Below are 21,734 nucleotides of genomic sequence, written 5' to 3'. Positions count from 1 at the left end.
TATTGCCTTGGCACAATTAAATCCTTTCCTTATCTCACCCCAACTAACGGCTCCTGGATTTTTTCTAAGCACCAGTTGAGCAGGCATCAATGTAACAGTCACATATTGTCCCTATACAGCAAGAGGGGTATGGTTTTTTACTCAAGTCCTGAATTTAAACCCATGAAGTCTTTGGAGATCAAGACCTTTAATGAGACTTGTTTCCTAATAAGAAAAAAAGAGGATAATATATTTTATAGTATATATATATTTCAGACAGAAATAATCTTTTTTCACATAGGCAAAAGTGCTCTCTATGGGAATTATGTTTTCTTGCTTTGTAGTGTATGAGTTTCTATACACGTACCACCAATAGCCAAAAAAAAATCAATGTGAAATTCTTCCTGATGTGTTTTTTCTGCAGCTCATGAGGAGTAAATAAGACAATTCTTGGGAGGGAGAGGGGAGGGAAGTCAAACTCACAGAAATAACAATGAAAGAAATATTAAGAATTACCACAAAATCTCCCTTCTCTCCATTTAGGGTTAAAAGAGCTACTTTGAGTCCAAGGCAGTATAGGTTGAACCCTGAAAAATGTCTCACCATTTAAAGATACAAAATATGCAGTCCAACTGTTGGCTTTCTCTAATTTAAAACCCACATATTTCCTCCAAAAGCTTGTTACAAAATTCAAGCTGTTGCTCTTCTTTAACATTGCAGTCTAAGAATGAACTACAGTACAGATGCTTATAAATAGGTTTCCAAATCTTTCAGGATTTCAGAAAGTTTCATTCTTTTGGTAAGCTTTATCTTCTGAAAGAAAAACCACAAACCCACTTATTCCTTCCAATTTTGCTAAGTATGCTTCCTGTGAAAATTTCATGTTAGAGAAGGTCTTTAGGCAACATTTATTCTGTCCAAACAATGTTTTCTATCTTAAAAGTATGTCTCCACAAATAAAAAAAAAACATAAAAAACCTCCTTTCCCTCAATATTAATTCCATATAAAGTTATACTATTTTATATAAGTAAACTACAGGTCTTATTTACTGTATTAGCATAAAACATGTCTCAGGATGTTATTTCTATTCTCAGGTGTTTAAAAGCTCTTCATCCACAATTTTATTATCATAGTAGTACCCATCCTGCATACTACTACATTTTCTGATGACTATTGATTAAAATCTTTTTCCTACTTAAGTGGCTGAAATGAACATTTCTTTGCTCCCACAGCCCAGAAGAATTATTTGCCTTAAGCTGCAACTACTTCTTTTTGTTTGTAAGCAGAAAAATTCAAGAGAACACAACAGTACTTCATCTGAGTTCAAAAATCACTCAAACCCCAGTTTTTGCCCTGTTGCATCTACAAATGTTGTCTAAGGCTTTTTTATTGATTTTATTTTTCTTCATTCCTCCCCTTCTCTCACTTGCTGCTGAATATATTTATATTCTGCTTCAGTGTTTTAGCTAGCTCTGTGGAAGAGATCATACCAATATACTACAGATTCATAAAAGTCAAAAAAAAGGTAACTGTATGTTTCCAGAAGGTGTGGCAAAAGCATTCTTAAACATTATGTTGATGTGACCTTGTCCTGGTTTCAGCTGGGAGAGTTAATTTCTTCTCGGTTACTGGTACAGTGCTGTGTTTTGGATTCAGTAGAGAATAATGTTGATAACACACTGATGTTTTGGTGGTTGCTAAGTCGTGTTTATCCTAAGTCAAGGCAACAAAATCAAATATGTTTGTAATGAAAACATTGAAAAAGCCAAACTGAATGCTTACTGAGCAATCATATTTGTTATGATCTGATTATTAAAAGATGCCTCTGTCTGAATTAAGGTGCAAATGAGACCATATGCCAAAGTCAATAGTACGGATTTTAATTACAATAAATGTGAGGTAGAGAGATAGAAAGAAATAGGAAAGGGGAGGGAGAGAGAGATCAAGCAGAGATATTCACCACCCGGGGATCTAGATTGCATCCCATTGGTCCTTCTTCTTCTGGTCTTCTCAGTGGTCGGGGTCTCAGAGTCGTTGTTCTGGGGTGTCACCTTTATATATCCCAAGTTCCAGGTATCCACAGGGCATAGATGCCGTTCCCATAACTTGGGATGGCATGTGTATAAGCAGTTGCTTCCTTTCCCACAGTTTGCCACAGTGGGAATTTTTGTCTGGATGCATTAACTAGGGTGAGCTAACCAGACTTCACCTCCAATAGGCCTGGAATTAGTGCCTTCCTGTTGCAAGTTCCTCTCTTCTGTGCTTATCTCAACTTCCTGCTGTGGTGGCTTATCTTATGGCAAGTTCCTTCTGTAGCCTTGACAGTTTAAGGCAATTGTCATCCTTAAGTGTCTTACACCACCTTGTGGCTTAAACACTGTCTTCCAGGGACTTTTACTCAGTTCATGGGTTGTCCACGGGGGTGATGCGTACATAGAAAAGACAGAGGAGAAAAGACAGGAACAGCAGAAGAAATTACACAAGTAATCATACAGTGTACAATAGCTATCCCAATCATTAAAAATACAAATCCAATTGCAATCATCAATCCATTTCTCACTAGCCACTGCCCCCACCCCATGAGTCCCGAGGATCAAAATACGGACATCAGCCAGGAACTGGGGCTTACTCCTTGAGGCCAATCTTTGGGTTGGAGTGATTGGAAAAGTTCTGATGTTTGATCAGCGATTTCTTTAATTTTAACTTGGGCTTCTTCAATTGATAATGTTGCATTGTGAATGGTAATATTACAGTAAGATTTTACATTCCACATACCCCTTGTTCCTTTAATAATAACATATCTAACACCAACTGATTTTGTAAAGCCATTTTCAACACTTGATGGACTTGCAAGTTAAGCTCTCTGAATGCATACCTGGTCCAATTATGTACCTGCCATGTAATATTTTCCAAGGCCCATTGGTGTTGTGTGCTAACTATAGAAGGCGTAAAAATTATTTTAAACCCCAAAGCTACCTTTTGCCCCATCGTATAATAATCACATATATTATTGATCCATTCTTGGCTTTGTTCAGGAGAACTTAGATTCCAATGTATCCTTCCTGCTAATGAATAATGAAAGACGCAATTTGGGCAAATGGATGGGATTACTATCCCGCACCTTAGTGAGTTAGGAACATCCCCAAGTGGTGCAGTATAGCTGCTTGTCTTGCAGGTCCAGGTGTCTATTAAGTACATTTGGGGCTTGAAATTAGCCATAGAATTACACCATGAAAAATTAACTTTTAGTACATACGGTGCTTTGCTACCTTAATAGGTGATTGACAAGGAGTCCTATTAGTTAGGGGTTTTGGAATTCAATACATCCCTGGTAATAGTATCTTCAACTAGGCTACCTATGCATACAAGGTACTTATACAAAATACAAAAAGTTCTCATAAAGAAGGTTCTTATGCAAACACATCCTTATATCGGGCCCATACTCTATTCTCCAGGAGATAGAGTACAGCTAAGTTGTGATTTAATCCTGACACAAAACAATAACTGTGGCTTTACTGTTGGTGGGGTCATAAATGAAAATTCCCTTTCAAATTTAGTTGTATTATCCTAGGTTGCTTTTTTCCTTCTTTTTTTGAATTTCAGTAGGCAAATTGCCCTAATCACATTCCTTTACAGTTGCTGCCACAGTAAATTGCACCCACAACTGAGAAGTATGTGTGGTGTGATATTTGAGTTTTGAGATGTAACAAGAACTAATAGTTTTTGCAGCGGAATGTACCATAGAAACTACATATAGCTGAGCCAAGTGATTTAAAGGAACTAACCAAGCAAAGTAAAGAAACAATGAAGAAGGTAACTGAGGCAGCCAGCCAAGCAACATTAAGTTACTCTATAACCAGGTGTATTGTCTTAAAGAAGTTCATAGGCAGTCCCTTAAAACTTTGGGGGGCTCCAGACACAGATGACCACTAGAGATCCTCAGTGAAGCCTTTCAGAGACCTTATAAGGATATGTATATATGCTAATAGGTGTTGGGTAATGTCATGAATATGTAACAGGAATGTGGGGAATGAAAAATGAATAATCATGTAATGTTGACATATAAGCTGTAGTGAAAATCCCTCTGCATGCACTTTGGCAAACTGATTCCCAGGGCACCCGGCATGCTGTGATCATGCAGCGTGTCGTAATAAAGAATGCCTGCCTCCTAAAACTCACAAATTGAGACTCAGAGGTTTCTTTTAAGAGTCGATTTTAGGCAACAGGTGTAGAATGTATTATAGTTACCATATTGATTAGAATAGACAAAAGAAGTGAGGTAAAGTTAAAATACTCTCTTAGGACATGTGGTAGAAAACCCAATAGTTCATCAGACATGTTCAAGTGGGAATACAAGTCTCTAAATTAATTTGGAATGCCTAATGATTGATGACATATTTGGTTCCAAAAATGGTTACAGGTGGAGTTGCTTAAGAGTTGGTAAAAGGCTTTTCTGTATTTTATCCATGTCCCACTGCAATCAATGGCTGTCCCTCCTTCTGGTTTAGGAAGGGGGACTCAACCATTTCCCATGTAGCCTTTTGTTTTGTTAAGATTATTTAAAAATTTAGCCAAATCATAATAAGTCTAAAGCCTTCTGAAGCAGAACTAGGAAGGTTAATACATATTTGTATGATTCCAAATATGAAAAAAATTCTTGTACCAATTCCCAGGCTAAACTTGATTGAATTTTCTAATTCTCAATTGGTTGAAACAAAATTATACATCCATAAGACAAAAGTAAAAGCTTTTCCCATGCCATTCTTTTTTTTTCTAGTAAAAAGACAAAATGAACTCAGCACAAATCAAACTAACAATACATAAAATGGTCTGTCTTATATAACCCAATGTCCTGGTTAGAACGGCTGGGACCAATTCATCACTGGATGGGTGCAACCCAGAACTGTGTATTCTATAGCCTTCCATGCCATTTCCCCAGAAACTGTTGTCAGTGGAGGCCTGCGAGGTGGGGGGATGTTCCTGTCCTCATACCCTTTTATGGAATTCCACGCTCTGATACCCTTTTATGGAATTCCCCGCTCTGAGGGAGGGACTGAGCATTATCATGCCCTTTTATGGAATTCCCTACTCTGAGGGAGGGACTGAGCACTCTCACCTGAACTGGAGAGTATATAACTGGGAGTTTCAGAACCTTGCCACCTCTCGTGGGATCCAGAGGAAGACTGCAGACCACTGCCTTCAACTAGACTGCAGACCACCGCCTTCAACCAGACTGAGACCACCACCCTCAACTGGACTGCAATCACCACTTCTGACCAGACTGCAGCAGCTCTCCCACCAGCAGGTTTATCCCCTCTCCCTTTGCTTTGGACTCGGGGGTGGGCCAAGGTACACCACTTTTGTTCATACCCCAGGGTGCCGGGTTATACATTTGGGTTTTGTGGGTTAAAACCAATTGTCTGTCTGTATACTTGTACTTATTGCATTATTTTAATAAATTGTTATTCTGACTTATAAATCTCTCTTTTGAATTGAGTTCATTTTCCCTTGCTGGTTAACTTTTAAACCAGCACACCCTACCAATATTTTTGTCTCCTAACAAGTCGCTCTTGATGACAACACAAACAAATCATAAACATTAATAAATTGATAATACAAGCAATTATGGGGGCAGTTAAAAGTTCCATTGGTTCCACGCAGCTCGATCTCACCTGTTGGCAGGTTCCTATAACATGAAAAGTGAAAATTCAGCCTACTACAGACCGATTATTAAAAAGAGGGAGCAATCCATCTCTGTTGATTCAGTGCCTGTGTCTACCACAAAAGTAACCAAAATGTTGAAAGGGCCTAAGGGAAAAATGATTATTACATCTTTTGGCTGTTTTCTGTGAGTTTTCTCATGTAAATCCACTGGCAGTTACCCCACTCAACTGGTTCCTTTGATCTTCACTGGGGGGGGGTACTAGCATCTTTCCTAGAAAAAGAAAACAACACAAGCTCCAAAAGGAATTTCTCTGGACAAGTTACCCCTTAGCGGCTCAAATTGTTTAACAGCTTGGACTTGATATTTCTCAGGTGGAATCTCAACCTTATTTCATCAAATGCTTGCGGCACTGCTGTTGTTGCTTCCCCCATCTATTTAGGAGGGGTCTCCTCTGGTTAGCACAGTGTGGGTTAAAGGCGCATTCAATTGCCTGTAATAAAGTGGCCAGATAAGAGAATTAGAAAGGGAGTGTGAGACCACCTCATCACTGCTAAAGCACGCAAATGCTTGTATTGTGGCTGTTAGGTTTGCAATATTTGATACTGAAGCTGTTAGTGGAGCCAAATCAGCTATAACTTCAGAAATTCCATTTTGCGCTGCAGCAAAAATCCAGCACTGTGATACACAAGCAATTCTTGAATCAGGTAGTGCAGTGTCAGGATTTCTTTTAGGGTTAAGATTAGTCAACTTCCACTTCTCACCCAGGAGCCATAAATTAACCTCAGCAGTTCGGCTGATACCGAAAAGTGGCAGAAACAGACTTCTTAACACCAATTTGTAGATGTTAAAAAGGGCATTCTTCTTTATTCAGCATGCTGGATATTCAGAGGATAGCTCCTCTAATCGAACATGCCAAATGACAGATGGACAGGGCTTTTTATTACACATAGTATTTACATATTCATTAGATATTCTCCCTTACTTTATACATATTCATTAGCTTGTTTACATAGTCACACCCCTATTGGAAGTCCTTCTTTGGTCTTTCAGGGTCTTCTTCATTGTCTTGACCTCAGTTCTGAGCAGGTACAGCATCATTGTGTTCCACCACTCAAAACTGTTATGTTTGTTCTTTATTTTATCTTGTTTGGGTACACAGAGCTTAGTTTACTTCCTGTGTGTTTGAGTACACCCCTTATCTAATTCTCTAGGACTTCTCTAAGATTATATTGTTCCTTATTTGGGCACTCCAGGATACTGTGAGTAAAGTTTCTATTTCTTCTATCATGGCAGATAACAATTGATCAGTTTACTCCAGTGATTTTAACTCTTTGTCCTATGGGAAGTACACCCTGCTTCTTGGCATCCCACTGCATGAATACTGAATGGATTTCAATCTTGTCTGATTTATGGCCAAACTGATATCTTGATCACCGTATATGGCACCATTTTAGTAGCAGTTTGCTGACCCTGAATATCATTTGTGGTTTCAGTTTTAATTAAGGGTTGTAATGTTAGTTCCATATCATCAGATGTTAATGCAGATGTTAAGTTTTGCTCTTTATCACAGCAACAGACTCGTTCACCGTCTCTTAACTTCACCACTGAACAAAAGAAGTTTGAGTTTCAGGACTGTGTTTCTGAGAATATTACGGGCTCTACATCCTGCAATTCTTTCCATAAGATTCTGTCTCATGCGCATTTCTAAGCTCTGCCTGAAGCTTTCCAACATGATCATGCTCAGCAACAAGCAGCCTCTCTGCCTACATTTTTTTTCCTTTTCCTCATTTAACTGAAAGTACAATTCTTTCACCAAATCTTGTAAAGATAGTATTTTTTCATCTTCAGATTTCTGAGTAACCAATCGCTCATTATCCCAATTTTCTTGTGCCAACTGAAACCCTGGGGTAGAGGGGCAACTAAAAAATTTATCAAGGAATGACAACAAAATATTTTCTTTATACTGGCCACTCAGGATAGCCATTTTCTCCAAAAGTTCCCACAGAGAGAACCACATAACCTCCCTCAGAGGGAAGCTGTGACAAAGTTTCCAAAAGTTCCCACAGAAGGAGTCACAAGATTTCCCTCAGACAGAAATGTAGTATTGTCAAAGGCACTTAGGGTCAGAGAACAGCATCCCACTTCTGACACCAAAATAATGTTATGATCTGTTTATAAAGGGATGCCTCTGCCTGAATTAAGGTACAAACGAGACTATATGCCAAAGTCAATAGTATGGATTTAATTTAACAGTAAATGTGAGGTAGAGACAAAGAAATAGGAAAGGGGAGGGAGAGAGAGAGATATCAAGCAGAAGATAGTCACCACCCTGTGGATCCAGCGGTGTCCTATTGTTCCTTCTTCTCAGGAGTGGAGGTCCCAGAGTCATTCTTCTGGGGTATCACCTTTATACAGTCCAAGTTCCAGATATCCATGGGGTGTAGATGCCGTTCCCATAACTTGGGATGGCATGTGTATAAGCAGTTGCTTCCTTTCCCACAGTTTGCCACAGTGGGAATTTTTATCTGGATGTATTAACTAGGATGTGCTGAACAAGACCTCACCTCAAATAGGCCTGGAATTAGTGCCTTCCTGTTGCAAGTTCCTCTCTTCTGTCCTTATCTCAAGTTCCCGCTGTGGTGGCTCATGTTATGGCAAGTTCCTTCTGTGGCCTTGACAATGTTTAAAGCAATTGTGATCTTTAAGTCTCGTACAACATTAAAGAAAATGGGGTCTTGTCTAGTCTTTTTTGCTGTTTTTTAAAGTCCTTTACACAGTGATGCTAGAGTTTGAAAAACACAGTCAGATAATGTGCAATAAAGTGTATTATGTTCTACTGTGTATATACCATGTAAAATTATTTTTAAAGTTCCAATACATTCTGATTTTTCGTGGATAAACTCTTCCCTACATTGTTTCATTATATTTTCCTGCACTCAAACCTACATTTTTACATGTCTTTTGGAGATTCAAAATCCAAGGGTCCACATAGATTTCCTCCTTAGAGCCTATGCTGGGGCAATTGCTGTGTAACAGCAGTCACATAAAACGTATCATGGCAGTGGGTCCCCTGCAAGTCCTTCCCTCATCCTTGCCCTCCTATTATTAAGGTTAAGATTTACACTATTTTAACTTTCCATCCTAAATCAATACTCAGTATGCAGTGTCAACTTAGATTTAGAAGCATCCATCCTGGATTTGAGCAATTACTGTAATTTTATTTCTTGATAATCCAAAAGCTTGAAGCAATTTCTTTCCTGCTTTGTTATACTTTTATTCGGGGGTAGAAGAGGAAAAAAAGAGAGATGACAAATTTATCCTTCTCTCAAGTTATTATGACTATAACCATTTCTTGGTGAGGCAGATGTTTTTATTTGTCCTTCACAGAAACACTTTCCAAGGTTTGGAATTCTTGTTTACTGCACAGCAACAAGCACATATGTACATACACCCATGTCCTGGTTTCAACTGGGATAGGGTTAATTTCTTCTCAGTAGTTGGTACAGTGCTGTGTTTTGGATTCAGTACCAGAATAATGTTGATAACACACTGATGTTTTGGTGGTTGCTAAGTCATGTTTATTTTAAGTCAAGGAATTTTTTTCTTTTTGTGTCTCATGTTCTGCCAGTGAGGAGGTGCACAAAAGAAAAAAACTGGGAGGGAGCACAGCCAGGACAGGTGACCTGACATGGCCGAAAGGGATATTCTGCATCATAGAACGCTATGCCCAGTATATAAACTGGGAGAGGTACCCACAAGTATATGGGAGTTACCCAGTGGTGTATGTATTCAGCATTGCAGGCATCTCTGTGCTTTGGGAATCATCTACTGGGAACGACTAATATTCACACTTTTGGCCTTTTCTCCTCAGAAAAACAACCTATGGGGCAGATACGTTCCTACATCTTTCTTCCTTCCTTCTTTCCTTCCTTCTCCTCCAGGCTGAGTGTAAGGTGATAGACCAGTTTAAGGCCACATTGACAGTCCTGAGTGGTTACTGGAAAGACCCTGGCACCTGGAGGGGGCATTCCCAGAAACCCATTGTAAGATGATAAGGCTACACAAAAAGGGACAAAGAGACTCGTGATGGCTTCCCGAAAGACCCCAGCACCTAGGTGAGACTTCCCAGCAACAGACTGATAGGATCAAGAAAGGATGGAATGGTATGGAGATAGCATGGCCTTTCTTCGAAAACATCCTACCTGATGGGAACTCAGGAAGTCAACCCTTAGGCCTATATCATCTGTCTATCACCCCAAAAATTAGTTTATTGACTATAGTCACTCAAATTGCCGAAGAAAAAAAGTATAAAAAGGGATCAGACACCAGCAAAAATCGGGGAGAAGTTCCATCATTTCTGCGGGGGTAACTGACTATGAGAAATAAATAATCTGGTTTTATTATAAGCAAAATGAATTTAGTGGAAAACAAAGGTGGTGGGATTTTCTTTTCTTTCATTTAATTCCAAGGGGTTTTTTTTTAGGCGCATTGTGAAAGCTATAAGGTGGAAGACCCTGTCTGGGCCTGATGCCAGGGAAACTTTGTGGCTGGGAATAGGGAAAGTATAAAAATAAAAATGTACTCTCGGCCACGTGGCCAGCCTTTGTGTGCAGAGAGACCCCTCTGTACAAATGTACAGAGGGGTACGTCACCAATCAATCAGGAGGGAGGGTAACACCTCCTCCTGAGTCTGAGAAATTACCTTTTAAGGTAAAATACCTGTCACCTACTGAATATGTAATAGCTTATGTAATGAAGAGGGTACAAAAAGGCGCGTTTTTCAAATGGCGGGGTGCTTTCCAGGCCCATGTGACAGGATTGCACCCAGCGCTGCAATAAAGAATTTCTTGCTGCAATTTTCCTTGTCCTGCAGGTATTTTTTGCCATTTTCTTAAATTACAAGCAAGGATTTTTCCTACACGATGGGCTGCCTTTTCTCCTTCCACTCCTCAGGACCCTGCAGGGTGAGCAAACATTTTTACATTTTACTTTGTTTATTTTACTTTGCTTTCACCTTTCCTTATATCTTGCCTTCCCCTTTACCCTATAGATACTAATTATACTTTGCTTTACCTTATAGATAGCAATTTTCCCTATACGTTATAGACCACTAATTTTCCCTATACCTTATAGACTACCGTGTACTTTATTGCCTTAGATCGCGTACTCTGACTTGTTGTATGTGGTTTCCCTTAAAGTGTGTATTTCTTGGTCTTGGTGAGTTAAAGTGTGTGCTAGTGAGAAGTGGCTATATTCTTTCCTTTTTGCTTTGTGTTAGCGAGTGCGTTTAGATTTTGTCCTAGTCTTTGTAAATTGGTCTGTCATGGGGGAGGGTTGCTTGAGTTTTGTATTAAGGTGTTATAGTGATCTATTGCTTCTTAGGGAGTTGTGTTGTTTTTTGGAGAGCATGCTTCTGGTTTGAGGTTTTATTAGTTGAGTGGAATATCACCGACAACGCGAATCCTATAAGTTGTCACAGGTTTGTATTAATAAAAGTTATTTCGTGAGCTGCTAAGAGTTAGTCTGGTTTTTTTGTTTTTTTTCGGTGCTGGCAGGCTCGTCGACAGTGTAATAACTCGTAGGAGAAACTTGCTGAGAAGATTCTCCATTGCTATTAAGTGCAGTCCCCATAAATAGGGTATCAAAAGTCCTGTCCATCTTGGTGAATCTGTCAAGCGAAGGGTCTCCCCCCTAAGGAGATGCTGACTGACTGTTTTCGGACTTTAAAGGCTTTGAACTCCCAGAAGGGGGACACTAATAGACAAAAAATATATTAATACAGGTGGGACAGAAAATCCTTTATTTCTGCTCCTTTTCTCGTGATACTGAGGACAGTAGTGTTTGAGAATTTTAAAGATTTTGAATATCCTTTGAATACCCTTGAAACAAACCTGGTCCTTTTGCTAGGAAACAGCATGTTGCTGCATATGGTTCAGGTCTTGTTTAAGGTCAGACAGTTAATTAAGAACACCACCCAGAGATCTACCCCGAGGCTGGATAGTTCGGAGTAGCGGGTTGTGTGGGATAGTATGGGAGAGTACCTAGGCCAGTGGGCACCTCCAATGTGTTTGCATCTTACCCCCAAACAAGTGCAGAATCCAGAAAAACTAGTAAAATATTTTAAAAAGGTGTGCTATCACTCTTACAATCCCAGAGAGACACAAATCACTGCAACATGTTGGGCCCTGGCCCAGGCCTATTGAGCCATGTTCAACATTGCTCAGTACCCTCCAGAGGAAAAGAAGGTCTCCAAATCTGAGTATGAGAGGACAACAGGCCCTGCAACTGCTCCAACCACTGTGACAGACACTGTGGCAGCTTAAACCCCAGAGAGAGGCACTGCCACCGAAACAGAGAATCAACATGTGATGGTGTCAATTGCCCCTGTACAGAAGTAGAAGAAATGTACAAAAAAGTCACCCAGTAAAAAACCTGCAGCAAAGACAGTCAAGGAGGACAAGGAGGTCGGAGAAGGTGGAGAGGATGAAGAAGCAGGGTCATCACAAGGGCCATTTTCAGTGCCATTATGAAGACCATCACAGAAACAGGAAGAAAAGACAGTAGAGACAAGCACGATCCCTATCCCTGAGTGAGCTGCAGGAGATACGAAAATATTTTAGCTGTCATCTACTTGAGCATATTACCACCTGGCTGCTCCGGTGCTGGGACAACGGTGTCGGTGGACAGAAATTGTGTGAACAATTTCTATTGCATTTCTGCGACCTTTGCCTTGGCACGGCTGGGTGCAGATAGTAAAAAATACTACGCCACTAATATGGCTGCAGGCCTTGTGCCAAGGTGAAGGAGGAGTTCTTTTGGCAGGAAAACAAGTTTTATGGACACCTGCTGTGGTCCAATTAGTACTGTACAACACAGTATGTTTTCCTTATGTATCCAATGTAGCCTGGGAAAGAATCACGTCTGTGTGTCATAAGCAGTATATAAGCTGTCTTTCTTCTAATAAAGCTGACATTTTGCCGGTCACATTGACCTGTGAGCATTCTGTTCATACCCCTCTGCCGATACAACGGGGCTAACAGTTTGGAATTAGAGGGTAAGGAAGCCAGGCAGCTGCGATCACTTGCTAAGGAACCTGGCATTGACAAAGTGATGGGAAAAAAGACACAAGCCCTTAGCCTCTGGAGGCGGCTCCTGTCAAGTGTGAGGGAAAGGTATCCCTATAAAGACGATATTCCATGTCACCCAGGCAAATGGACTGCAGTAGAGAAAGGTATCCAATACCTGAGGGAATTGGTCATGTGAGAAATGAGATATTATGACCCGGAAAATGCGCAGTTCCCCACAGATCCAGATGAAGTCCAATGTCTATGACCCATGTGGTGGAAATTTATACAGAGCACACCAACGGCACATGCCAATCCCTTGGTGACATTAATTTGGAAAGATGATGTGCCACCAACAGTGGGTGATGCAATTTGGCAACTGCAGGAATATGAAGACAGTATTTCTTCCTCCCTCATCTTGGCTGTGAAGAAACTGTCCCAGGAGTTCCAGCAATCCAGAGAGGATCTGTCCTACTCCCCACCTGTACAGGCCAGTATCTCAGCACTTGACCACAGGATTTCTCTTTCAGGGTACCCTGTGGTTCTACCTGTGGGACCACAGAGAGGACATGAGGAAGTGGGATGGAAAACCCTAGAGTCATGGAAACTGCTGAAGGAATAGGTGAATTGAGCCAGGTTGCAGAGGTGAAAGCCATCCAGTTGGCCTTAGGCATTGCTAAATGAGAAAAAGGACCAGTACTTTATCTCTACACTTACTCATGGATGGTGGCAAATTCCCTGTGGGGGTGGTTGTAACAATGGAAGCAGAGTAACTGGTAGCATAGAGGTAACCCCATTCGGGCTGCTGCATTGTGGGCAAGATATTGATGCCCAGGTGGAGAACCTGGTTGGGAAGGTACATCACGTAGATGCTCATGTACCCAAGAGTCAGGCCACTGAATAACATTGGAACAACAAGCAGGTGGATCAGGCTGCTAGGATTGAAGTGGCTCAGGTGGGTTTGGACTGGCAACATAAGGGGGAATTATTTCTAGCTCGGTGGGCCCATGACAACTCGGGAAAGCAAGGAAGAGATGCAACATACAGATGGGCTCTTGATCGAGGGGTGGACTTAACCACGGACACTAACACACCAGTTATCCATGCATGTGAAATGTGCTGCAATTAAGAAGGGCAAGCAGGTAAAGTCCCTCTGGTACAAAGGACAATGGCTGAAATATAAGCATGGAGAGTCCTGGCAGATTGACTATCACATTTCCCCAAACCCGTGACAGCAAGTGCCATGTGCTTACAACCACTGAACCACAAAATATGCTGAGTTGGAAGAGACCTACAAGAATCATCAAGTTGAATTCCTGGCCCTGCACAGGACCATCCCCAAGAGTCACACCATGTGTTTGACAGTATCGTCCAAATGCTTCTTGAACTCTGGCAAGCTTGGTGCTGTGATCACTGCCCTGGGGAGCCTGTTCCAGTGCTCAACCACCCTCTGGGTGAAGAACCTTTCCCTAATACCTAACCTAAACCTCCCCTGACACATCTTCAGGCCATTCCCTTGAGTTCTGTCACTGGTTACCACAGAGAAGAGATCATTGTGTGCCCCTCCTCTTCCCCTCATGAGGAAGTTGTAGACTTTGATGAGGTCTCCCCTCAGTCTCCTCTACTCCAGGCTGAACAGACCTCAGCCGTTCCTCATACGGCTTCCCCTCAAGGCCCATCACCATCTTCATTGCCCTCCTTTGGACACTCTCTAATAGCTCAATATCTTTCCTATATTGTGGTGCCCAAAACTGCACACAATATTCAGGGTGAGGCTGCACCAGTGCAAAGTAGAGCAGGACAATCCCCTCTCTCAGCCAGCTGGCGATGCTTTGCCTGATGTACCCCAGGACATGGTTGGCCCTCCTGGCTGCCAAGGCACACTGCTGACTCATATTCAACTTGCCGTCGACCAGGACCTCCAGGTCCCTTTCCGCAGCACTGCTTTCCAGCATCTCATTCCCCAGTCTGTATATACATCCAGGGTTGGTGATTGCCCAGTCCTCTAATTTGTCAAGGTCTCTCTGCAGGGCCTCCCTGCCTTCGAGGGAGTGAACAGCTCCTCTGAGTTTTGTGTCATCTGCAAACTTGCTTAGTAACTCTTCCAGTCCTGCATCCAAGTCATTTATGAAGATGTTGAAGAGATCAGGGCCTAAGATGGAGCCCTGTGGAACCTTACTAGTGATAGGTCGCCAGTCTGATGTTCCCCCATTCGCTATAACCCTTTGTGCTGGACCCGTGAGCCAGTTGCTCACCCACCACATGATGGCTTTATCCATCTGTGTGCTGGATATTTTGTCCAGAAGGATACTGTGAGAGACAGTATCGAAAGCTTTACTGAAATCCAAAAAGATTACATCTACTGGCTTCACTTGATCAACTAGGTGGGTTACCTTGATGGTGGAAGCAACCACTGGATGGCTGGAAACATACCTTGTGTCCCATGCTACCACCTGGAACACTATCCTGGGCCTTGAAACACAAGTCTTATGGTGACACAGTACTCCAGAAAGAATTGAGTCAGACAAGGGAACTAATTTTCGAAACAACCTCACAGACACTTAGGCCAAAAAACATGGCATTTTGTGGGTGTTTCACATTCCCTATTGTGCACCAGCCTCTAGAAAGATCGAACAATGTAACGGACTGTTAAAGACTACACTGAGAGCAATGGATGCTGGGACCTTCAAACATTGGGATACACATTTAGCAAAGACCACCTGATTAGTCAACACCAGAGGATCTACCAATCGGGCTGGCCCTGCCCAATCAAAACTTTTACCTACTGTAGAGGGGGATAAAGTTCCTGCAATGCACATTAAAAGCATGCTGGAGAAAACAGTCTGGGTTATTCCTGCCTCAGGCAAAGGTAAACCCATCTGTGGGACTGCTTTTGCTCAAGGACCCAGGTGCACTTAGTGGGTAACGCAAGAGGATGAGGAAGTCCAGTGTGTGCCTCAAGGGGATTTGATTTTGGGTGAGAATAGCCAATGAATTAAATTGTATGATGTTAATAACTATCTAACACCGTGTATTACGACCTCTATGGTGGCTACGTGTGTATCACCTCCCTGAGCACCTCACAGCATCGATCTTAACCACAAGCATTCTGGGGATCTGAGCCTGACTTCCCTCTGATCGTTGCACTTCCACCAATGACGAATGAACTTTGATAAAACTGAACAAGCAGCAGTACTGGAATCAGAACTGTCTCAAATGTGCAGCATGCAACAATCCAACACCTCACACCATCTTTCCTGCTTGAAAGACTGTTACCAAGGATGGAGGACAAAGTCATGGACTAAATGAATTCAACAAACATTTTTGTGGACATTTTATGAACATTTGACAGAGGTGTTCCATAGACTAAGGGAATGATGTCTGCATGTATATCTATCAAAATAGATACATAGAGAAGGTGATGGGGCACTGGGAAGTGTGAGACCCGGCATTATGTAAATGGCATGGAATAAGGGGTGGATATTGTCCTGGTTTCAGCTGGGATAGAGTTCATTTCTTCTCAGTAGCTGGTATAGTGCTGTGTTTGGAATGGGAAAAATGTTGTTAATCCACTGACGTTTTGATTATTGCTAAATCATAGTTAGCCTAAATCAAGGAATTTATTTTTTTTTGTGTCTCATGCTCTGCCAATGAGGAGGTGCACAAAAGAAAAACTGGGAAGGAGAATAGCCAGGACAGGCGACCTGAAATGGGCAAAAGGATATTCCACACCATAGAACGTCATGCTCAGTATATAAACTGGGGGGAGTTACCCAGAATGGGGGTTGATCTGGGTTCGGGGTCTGGCATCTGTCCACGGATGGTGACCAATTATATTGTGCATAATTTGTTTCTTTCCTTTCCCTTTTATTATAATTATCATTGGTTACTATCATTATATTTTACTTTGTTTCCCCTTATTAAACTGTTCTTATCTCAACCTACAAGTTTTACTTTTGATTCTCCTCCCCATTCCACCGGGGGGGGGGTTTGAGTGAGCAGCTGCATGGTGCTTAGTGGCCATTGGGCTTAAACTACAATGGAGAAAACTTTTTTTAATTACTATGATGAGCAATATATTTTGATTAATTATCAGCAGCTTCTAACGAATTTTTTGTAGATTTGAGAACTCAATGCTTTTTTTTTTTTAACACAAGATTTTTTACCAAAATCCACACCTTTCTTTGCAGCAATCTCCACAAAACTGGAGTTCCCTAACTTACTACATATTATCCTCATACAACAATTCAAAAGATTAACAAGCAAAACACACTGTTGCTGACCAGTCTGGCATGTATATCTACATTTGTTTTATCAACTGACTTCCCAGAGCATTCTGATGTACTGGTAACACGGTATGAACATCTGAGTAAATTAATTTTCACTGATTTGAAAATCTGTATTTGGAGTCTGTTAAGCATTTAAATTGAAATGAATATGTGCATTGTTAATTTCTTCTGATCAAGGACTTTCTTTTTTATGATGCTTATAAACAACTGGTGCAAAAAAATGTTTGAAAGACTTCTGCAGAAAAGCCAACAATACCTATTCAGTTCCTAGTTGAGCACAGTGGTTTCTTACACATAAACATTTTAGGTGCTAAATGCACACAAGACAGTTTACCTACAAAATCTTCCAAGTATTTAAATAAAAAAACAAAACAACAACAAGAACAAAAAAACACTGCAGGGGAATCCCAGTCTTCTTATATGTTAACTCCTTTTAACTCCTAAAACATAATTTCTACATGCTTTATCAAGAATAGAACAAAGATACCTATATTTTAGCAGACAGATATTCTGCCCCAACATTGAGCAGATTGCCTGTCACAAAATTCACTCTTTCAGGAGGCATATCTGAACCTTCTAGAAAGCAATAACTACTGACTAAGTCTTTCCCAATTACGGTAGCAGAATATCTGGACAAAAGGCACTAAAGAACTATAGATCCAAATGTTCCTCAGTTCTTTTAGTACTAGACTACTAACAAACACTCAAAAATGAAAAAGTGAAACACCACAGTTAAAAACTGAATTGGTATTGATTAACTGAACACAGCCAAAGGGGAAACCTGCTCCTTCTAGGGATATCCAGGGGGTTTTTTTCAGATTTCATACAGACGTCCTTTGTGCTTAAGTAGTCTGTACATCCAAATATACTCAACTATCTTTCCTCTCTTGTATGCCACTCCCTTAAAATAAAGCAAATATTTTGGTTATTCTTCTGGAGACTTCAGCAATGCTGACTGACCAGCTGACAACTGTATATACTGTTTGACAGTACTCCAATGTTTTGTAAGTATAATCACTAACTCAGATGTGTCTTCTTTACCCAGCAAGCAATTTTCAGTTTACACTCTCCTCTATCTCCATATCTGAATAAAACTGGCCAATATGTTCAGAAGGAATGGAAGGGCAGATATGAAGAAATTGCAAATATACGCAAGTTTAGTTTTCATAGAGAAGAGCTCAGAAAACGAGGTTTAAGTAGTGCATAAAAACACTAGATCTAGGAGATTCCTCATTGCTCATCCACTTACATATTTCTAGCAGAAAAGAATACTGCACAATAATATTCAGACTACAGGAGGGGAGCAGATAACTGTGAGCAATATCTCTTCATTTCTTTGCAATAAACAAAAATGCAAAACAATACGGTCAAGACAATCAGACTGTTGCAAAACACTGTTCAAGCACTGCCCAATATAAACTCTTTGAGATCAAGAATTTGACCCACATGAATAAATGTGTGCTACTGAATCATATTTATTTTCTGGGAAATAAGACTGACATACTGCAATAACCTCACAATGGTAGTGGAAGGATGTCACTGCCTAGATATGGACACCAAATATTAAAATTCCATCTATTTCTTTGAAACTACAAACTATATGCCACAAGGTACCACTAGCTTAGACTGAGATTGATCAGCAATGCAACCTTAACTTGAAAAGAAGCATATATTTGCCATTCAAATTTTTTTTTTTTATGGCAGCCTGGCATACCTAGATGGATAAAGCAGAGCTGAAGACACAACGGAACAGATCGGATATCACGTTTAATATCTGATGGAGAGAAGTTCACTGGAAAGGACTGAACTTATTGCTGCAGGTCTGCATCACAGAGATATTTTCCAATTCCAGGGCAAGTTGTTCTTAAGGAAGTATACTGAAGCCTTGTCAAATAAATTAAAATTTAGTACTAAGATTCTAGTGAGTCTCAGTGTGTTAACTAGAACTAAAATTTTTCATATATTTGACAAAAAATGCTGTAGATAAGATGGTTGATGGCTGGCTGAAAATCTCTGGCATGTCCTGATCTATTCACAAGAAGAAAAACTACATTTCTTGATCTCTCAGAAGCTTCAGCTAAAACACTTCTAATATGTGGAGAAAGGTCCACATATCTATTGATTGTAAAGGCACATCTCATTTAAAATTTCATTTGAAGAAACTGATGGAATGAAAAATAAACTAGAATGCCACATTCTTTTTGCTAGTAATTTTGCATAGAATGAACTGTCAAGTTTTATTTATGTCACGATAATAAAACAGAATCCAAGACAGATAGAGAATCAAGTTATTTTTACCCATTTATATAAGACCTTTAACCTCAGGATCAGTATTAATAAAATGGAGCATGCCCAAAGAATACAATGTAACGGAGATAAGAAGAGTGAGCAAGCAAACTTCTGATCTAAATATGGAGATGAATCAAAACACAATGGATATAAAACTAATAAAATTACATGTGTCCAGGTGATGTACAGCTTAAGTCTATGACTTATTACTACATATATATATTTTAAAAAAAGACTGATTCCAAGAATTAAAGCAGGTTTCAAAGGAAAGATCCAGGCATACACAAAGATAACACAAGGCAAAGTTTTTTAACAGTCAATATTAAAAGCAGTTTAAAAAAAATATACCATTTTTAGCAGCCTGTAAAGCCCTAAACATTTCATACTAAGCATCAAGAGCATAATGTCCCTCAACTAAATCCGGACACCTGTCTGGCTTCATAATGTGTTCTCTGGAATCATGATGCCTCAGAGCTTTTTGGATTTTTTAACTTTTGTAGATTTCAGAAGTAGTTGTGTAGTAAATGTACATTTTAATGTAGCTGTACTGTATCCCTTACCCTTAACATAGCAGTTTACACATACCCAACCCTGTTACCCCATTTCATATCAATCCCTCTAAATTCCGTTAGTGTGTTTAGTCTTCTTTTCAAGGTAGAATTGCAGAAAAACACCTCTGTTTAAGAACATCGCACCCTAGGCCTGGACCAGGAGTTATCACACAGACGCAGCAACCTTCAAGCCCAGAACTTTGGAGGAACTCCAAGGACTGTACGTGCTTTGAAGAAGATGAAGATGTGGAAGAAGGGGTCCCACACGCCCCCAGACACAGAGGCGTATTGGGGGGCAGAACCAGGGGGTGGATAGATCTGGGATTGGATGGACCTTATTATAAAATCAAAAAACCACTGTCTGGGTGCGCGTGCATCATGTGTATTCCCCTGGGCCTGAGGTCTGATTAAAGAACCCGTTTTTTTTATATTGTCTTATACACTAAATTGGCCTGGAGTCTTTTTCTCCGCGGTCTCTTTAGGCAACACAGGGATTCTTGAAACAACATTCCTTGGTTTGTGTTGTTCTTCCAATAGGAGACTGCCCATCACAAAGGGCCTCTGGAATTCACCTATTTCACTTAGTGGAAAGATTTTTGTCGTTGTCTCCATTTCAACTCACTTAGAAACTATGCAAATGTCAGTGTCACTGAGTACCTGCAGGACCCATGATGGTTACATTTTGTGGAAATTTTTTTTAAAAATTCTTCATTGAGGTCTATTTTGGGCTAAAACTGAAATTTTGATGAAAAATTTCAGAAAACAAAAGCTGGTTATTTTGACAGCTTTTACTGCAAGAAACATTCACTGAAACAGGTCCTCAATTAGCCTCTTGCAAGTTTTTTCCATCCAACATCTGGTATCAGTAACTAAATAAGACAAAATTCTGAAGCAGACGTATCATTAATTTCATCCAGAACAGAAATTCTTACGTTCAAAGTAGCAGCAGCAGTCATCTTCTATAAAGAACATCTATTTAGGAAGTTGTCACATTTGCAGATTTCAGTTCTGTCCTTTCCATACCATAAAGAACAACCTGGGTTATTTTCTGCAAATTATTTTCTTGTCCATAGATATCACTCCCTTTTCTTTAACCAACCTAGTTCCTCAATACCTTAATCAAGAAGGATAATTTTTAAGATCATACTAGAACTTGCTAATACCCTAATTCTATATCTGTGGTCAAATTTTTTCTACTTAACTTATTGCTTTTCTTCCAAACACAATGAAAAATTGTGATTAATTTAAATAAACTGATGGGCACCTACTGTGACATTTCTGGCTTTTTACTAGTTTTTTAATTCAAACCTAAAAATTAGAAGCTTGTTATTAGAAATCACTGTTCAGTGACTTAGGAATCACTATTCAGTTCTCAGCGAATGGAATAAACCTAAATGTTCTCATAGGACATGAGATTTTAAAATGCTTGCCAATTTTTGTTTTGCGTGTTACTGTAATATACATAACGATAAACTTAAATAAAAATCACAAAAGGTATATTAAAGAAGCAGGATTAGCAAGGATGAATACTTACCTTTCTCTTATAAAGTCTGCCAAGTCTTTTGTTGACAAATGTCCATGTTTCATGTTGTGATAGAGGACATCAAAGCCATTGTTCCTTTCCCCCTAAAGATTAATAACAAAAAGAAAACAGAACTATGAAACATAACGTTAAAACAATTACAGAACAAAATATAGAACCTATGCATTTTAATAACTGATCAAGTTTCATGAAGTAAATGATTTCTAATGCTTCGGCTTTTTACCAGTTGCTATTAGTTCCCTTCAATCCCTTATATGTAAAACAAACTACCCTTTGAATGACAACTCTTTGATCACATATTTCTAGACTATATTTAAAGCCATTTATTCTCTAGATTTCTATGGGTGTTCTTT

At 40.0% G+C, this 21,734-nt stretch overlaps 1 protein-coding gene across 1 annotated transcript in view; it reads right to left on the bottom strand.

Moving 5' to 3' along the window:
• Positions 1-21,734, bottom strand: part of LOC113981706 (F-BAR domain only protein 2-like) — a 240,011-nt gene that overhangs the window by 216,016 nt on the left and 2,261 nt on the right. The window contains exon 2 of the mRNA XM_027709262.1: positions 21,373-21,464. Within this exon, the coding sequence (XP_027565063.1) occupies positions 21,373-21,464 (92 nt within the window). The remainder of the gene's footprint in view (positions 1-21,372; positions 21,465-21,734) is intronic.

Source organism: Neopelma chrysocephalum, unplaced genomic scaffold (assembly GCF_003984885.1).
Source record: "Neopelma chrysocephalum unplaced genomic scaffold, ASM398488v2 Primary Assembly neopelma1_96714, whole genome shotgun sequence".
In the NCBI taxonomy this organism is placed as follows: Eukaryota; Metazoa; Chordata; class Aves; order Passeriformes; family Pipridae; genus Neopelma; species Neopelma chrysocephalum.
Note: the sequence above shows the minus strand (reverse complement) of the source record. Positions and strands in the feature narration are given on the sequence as shown.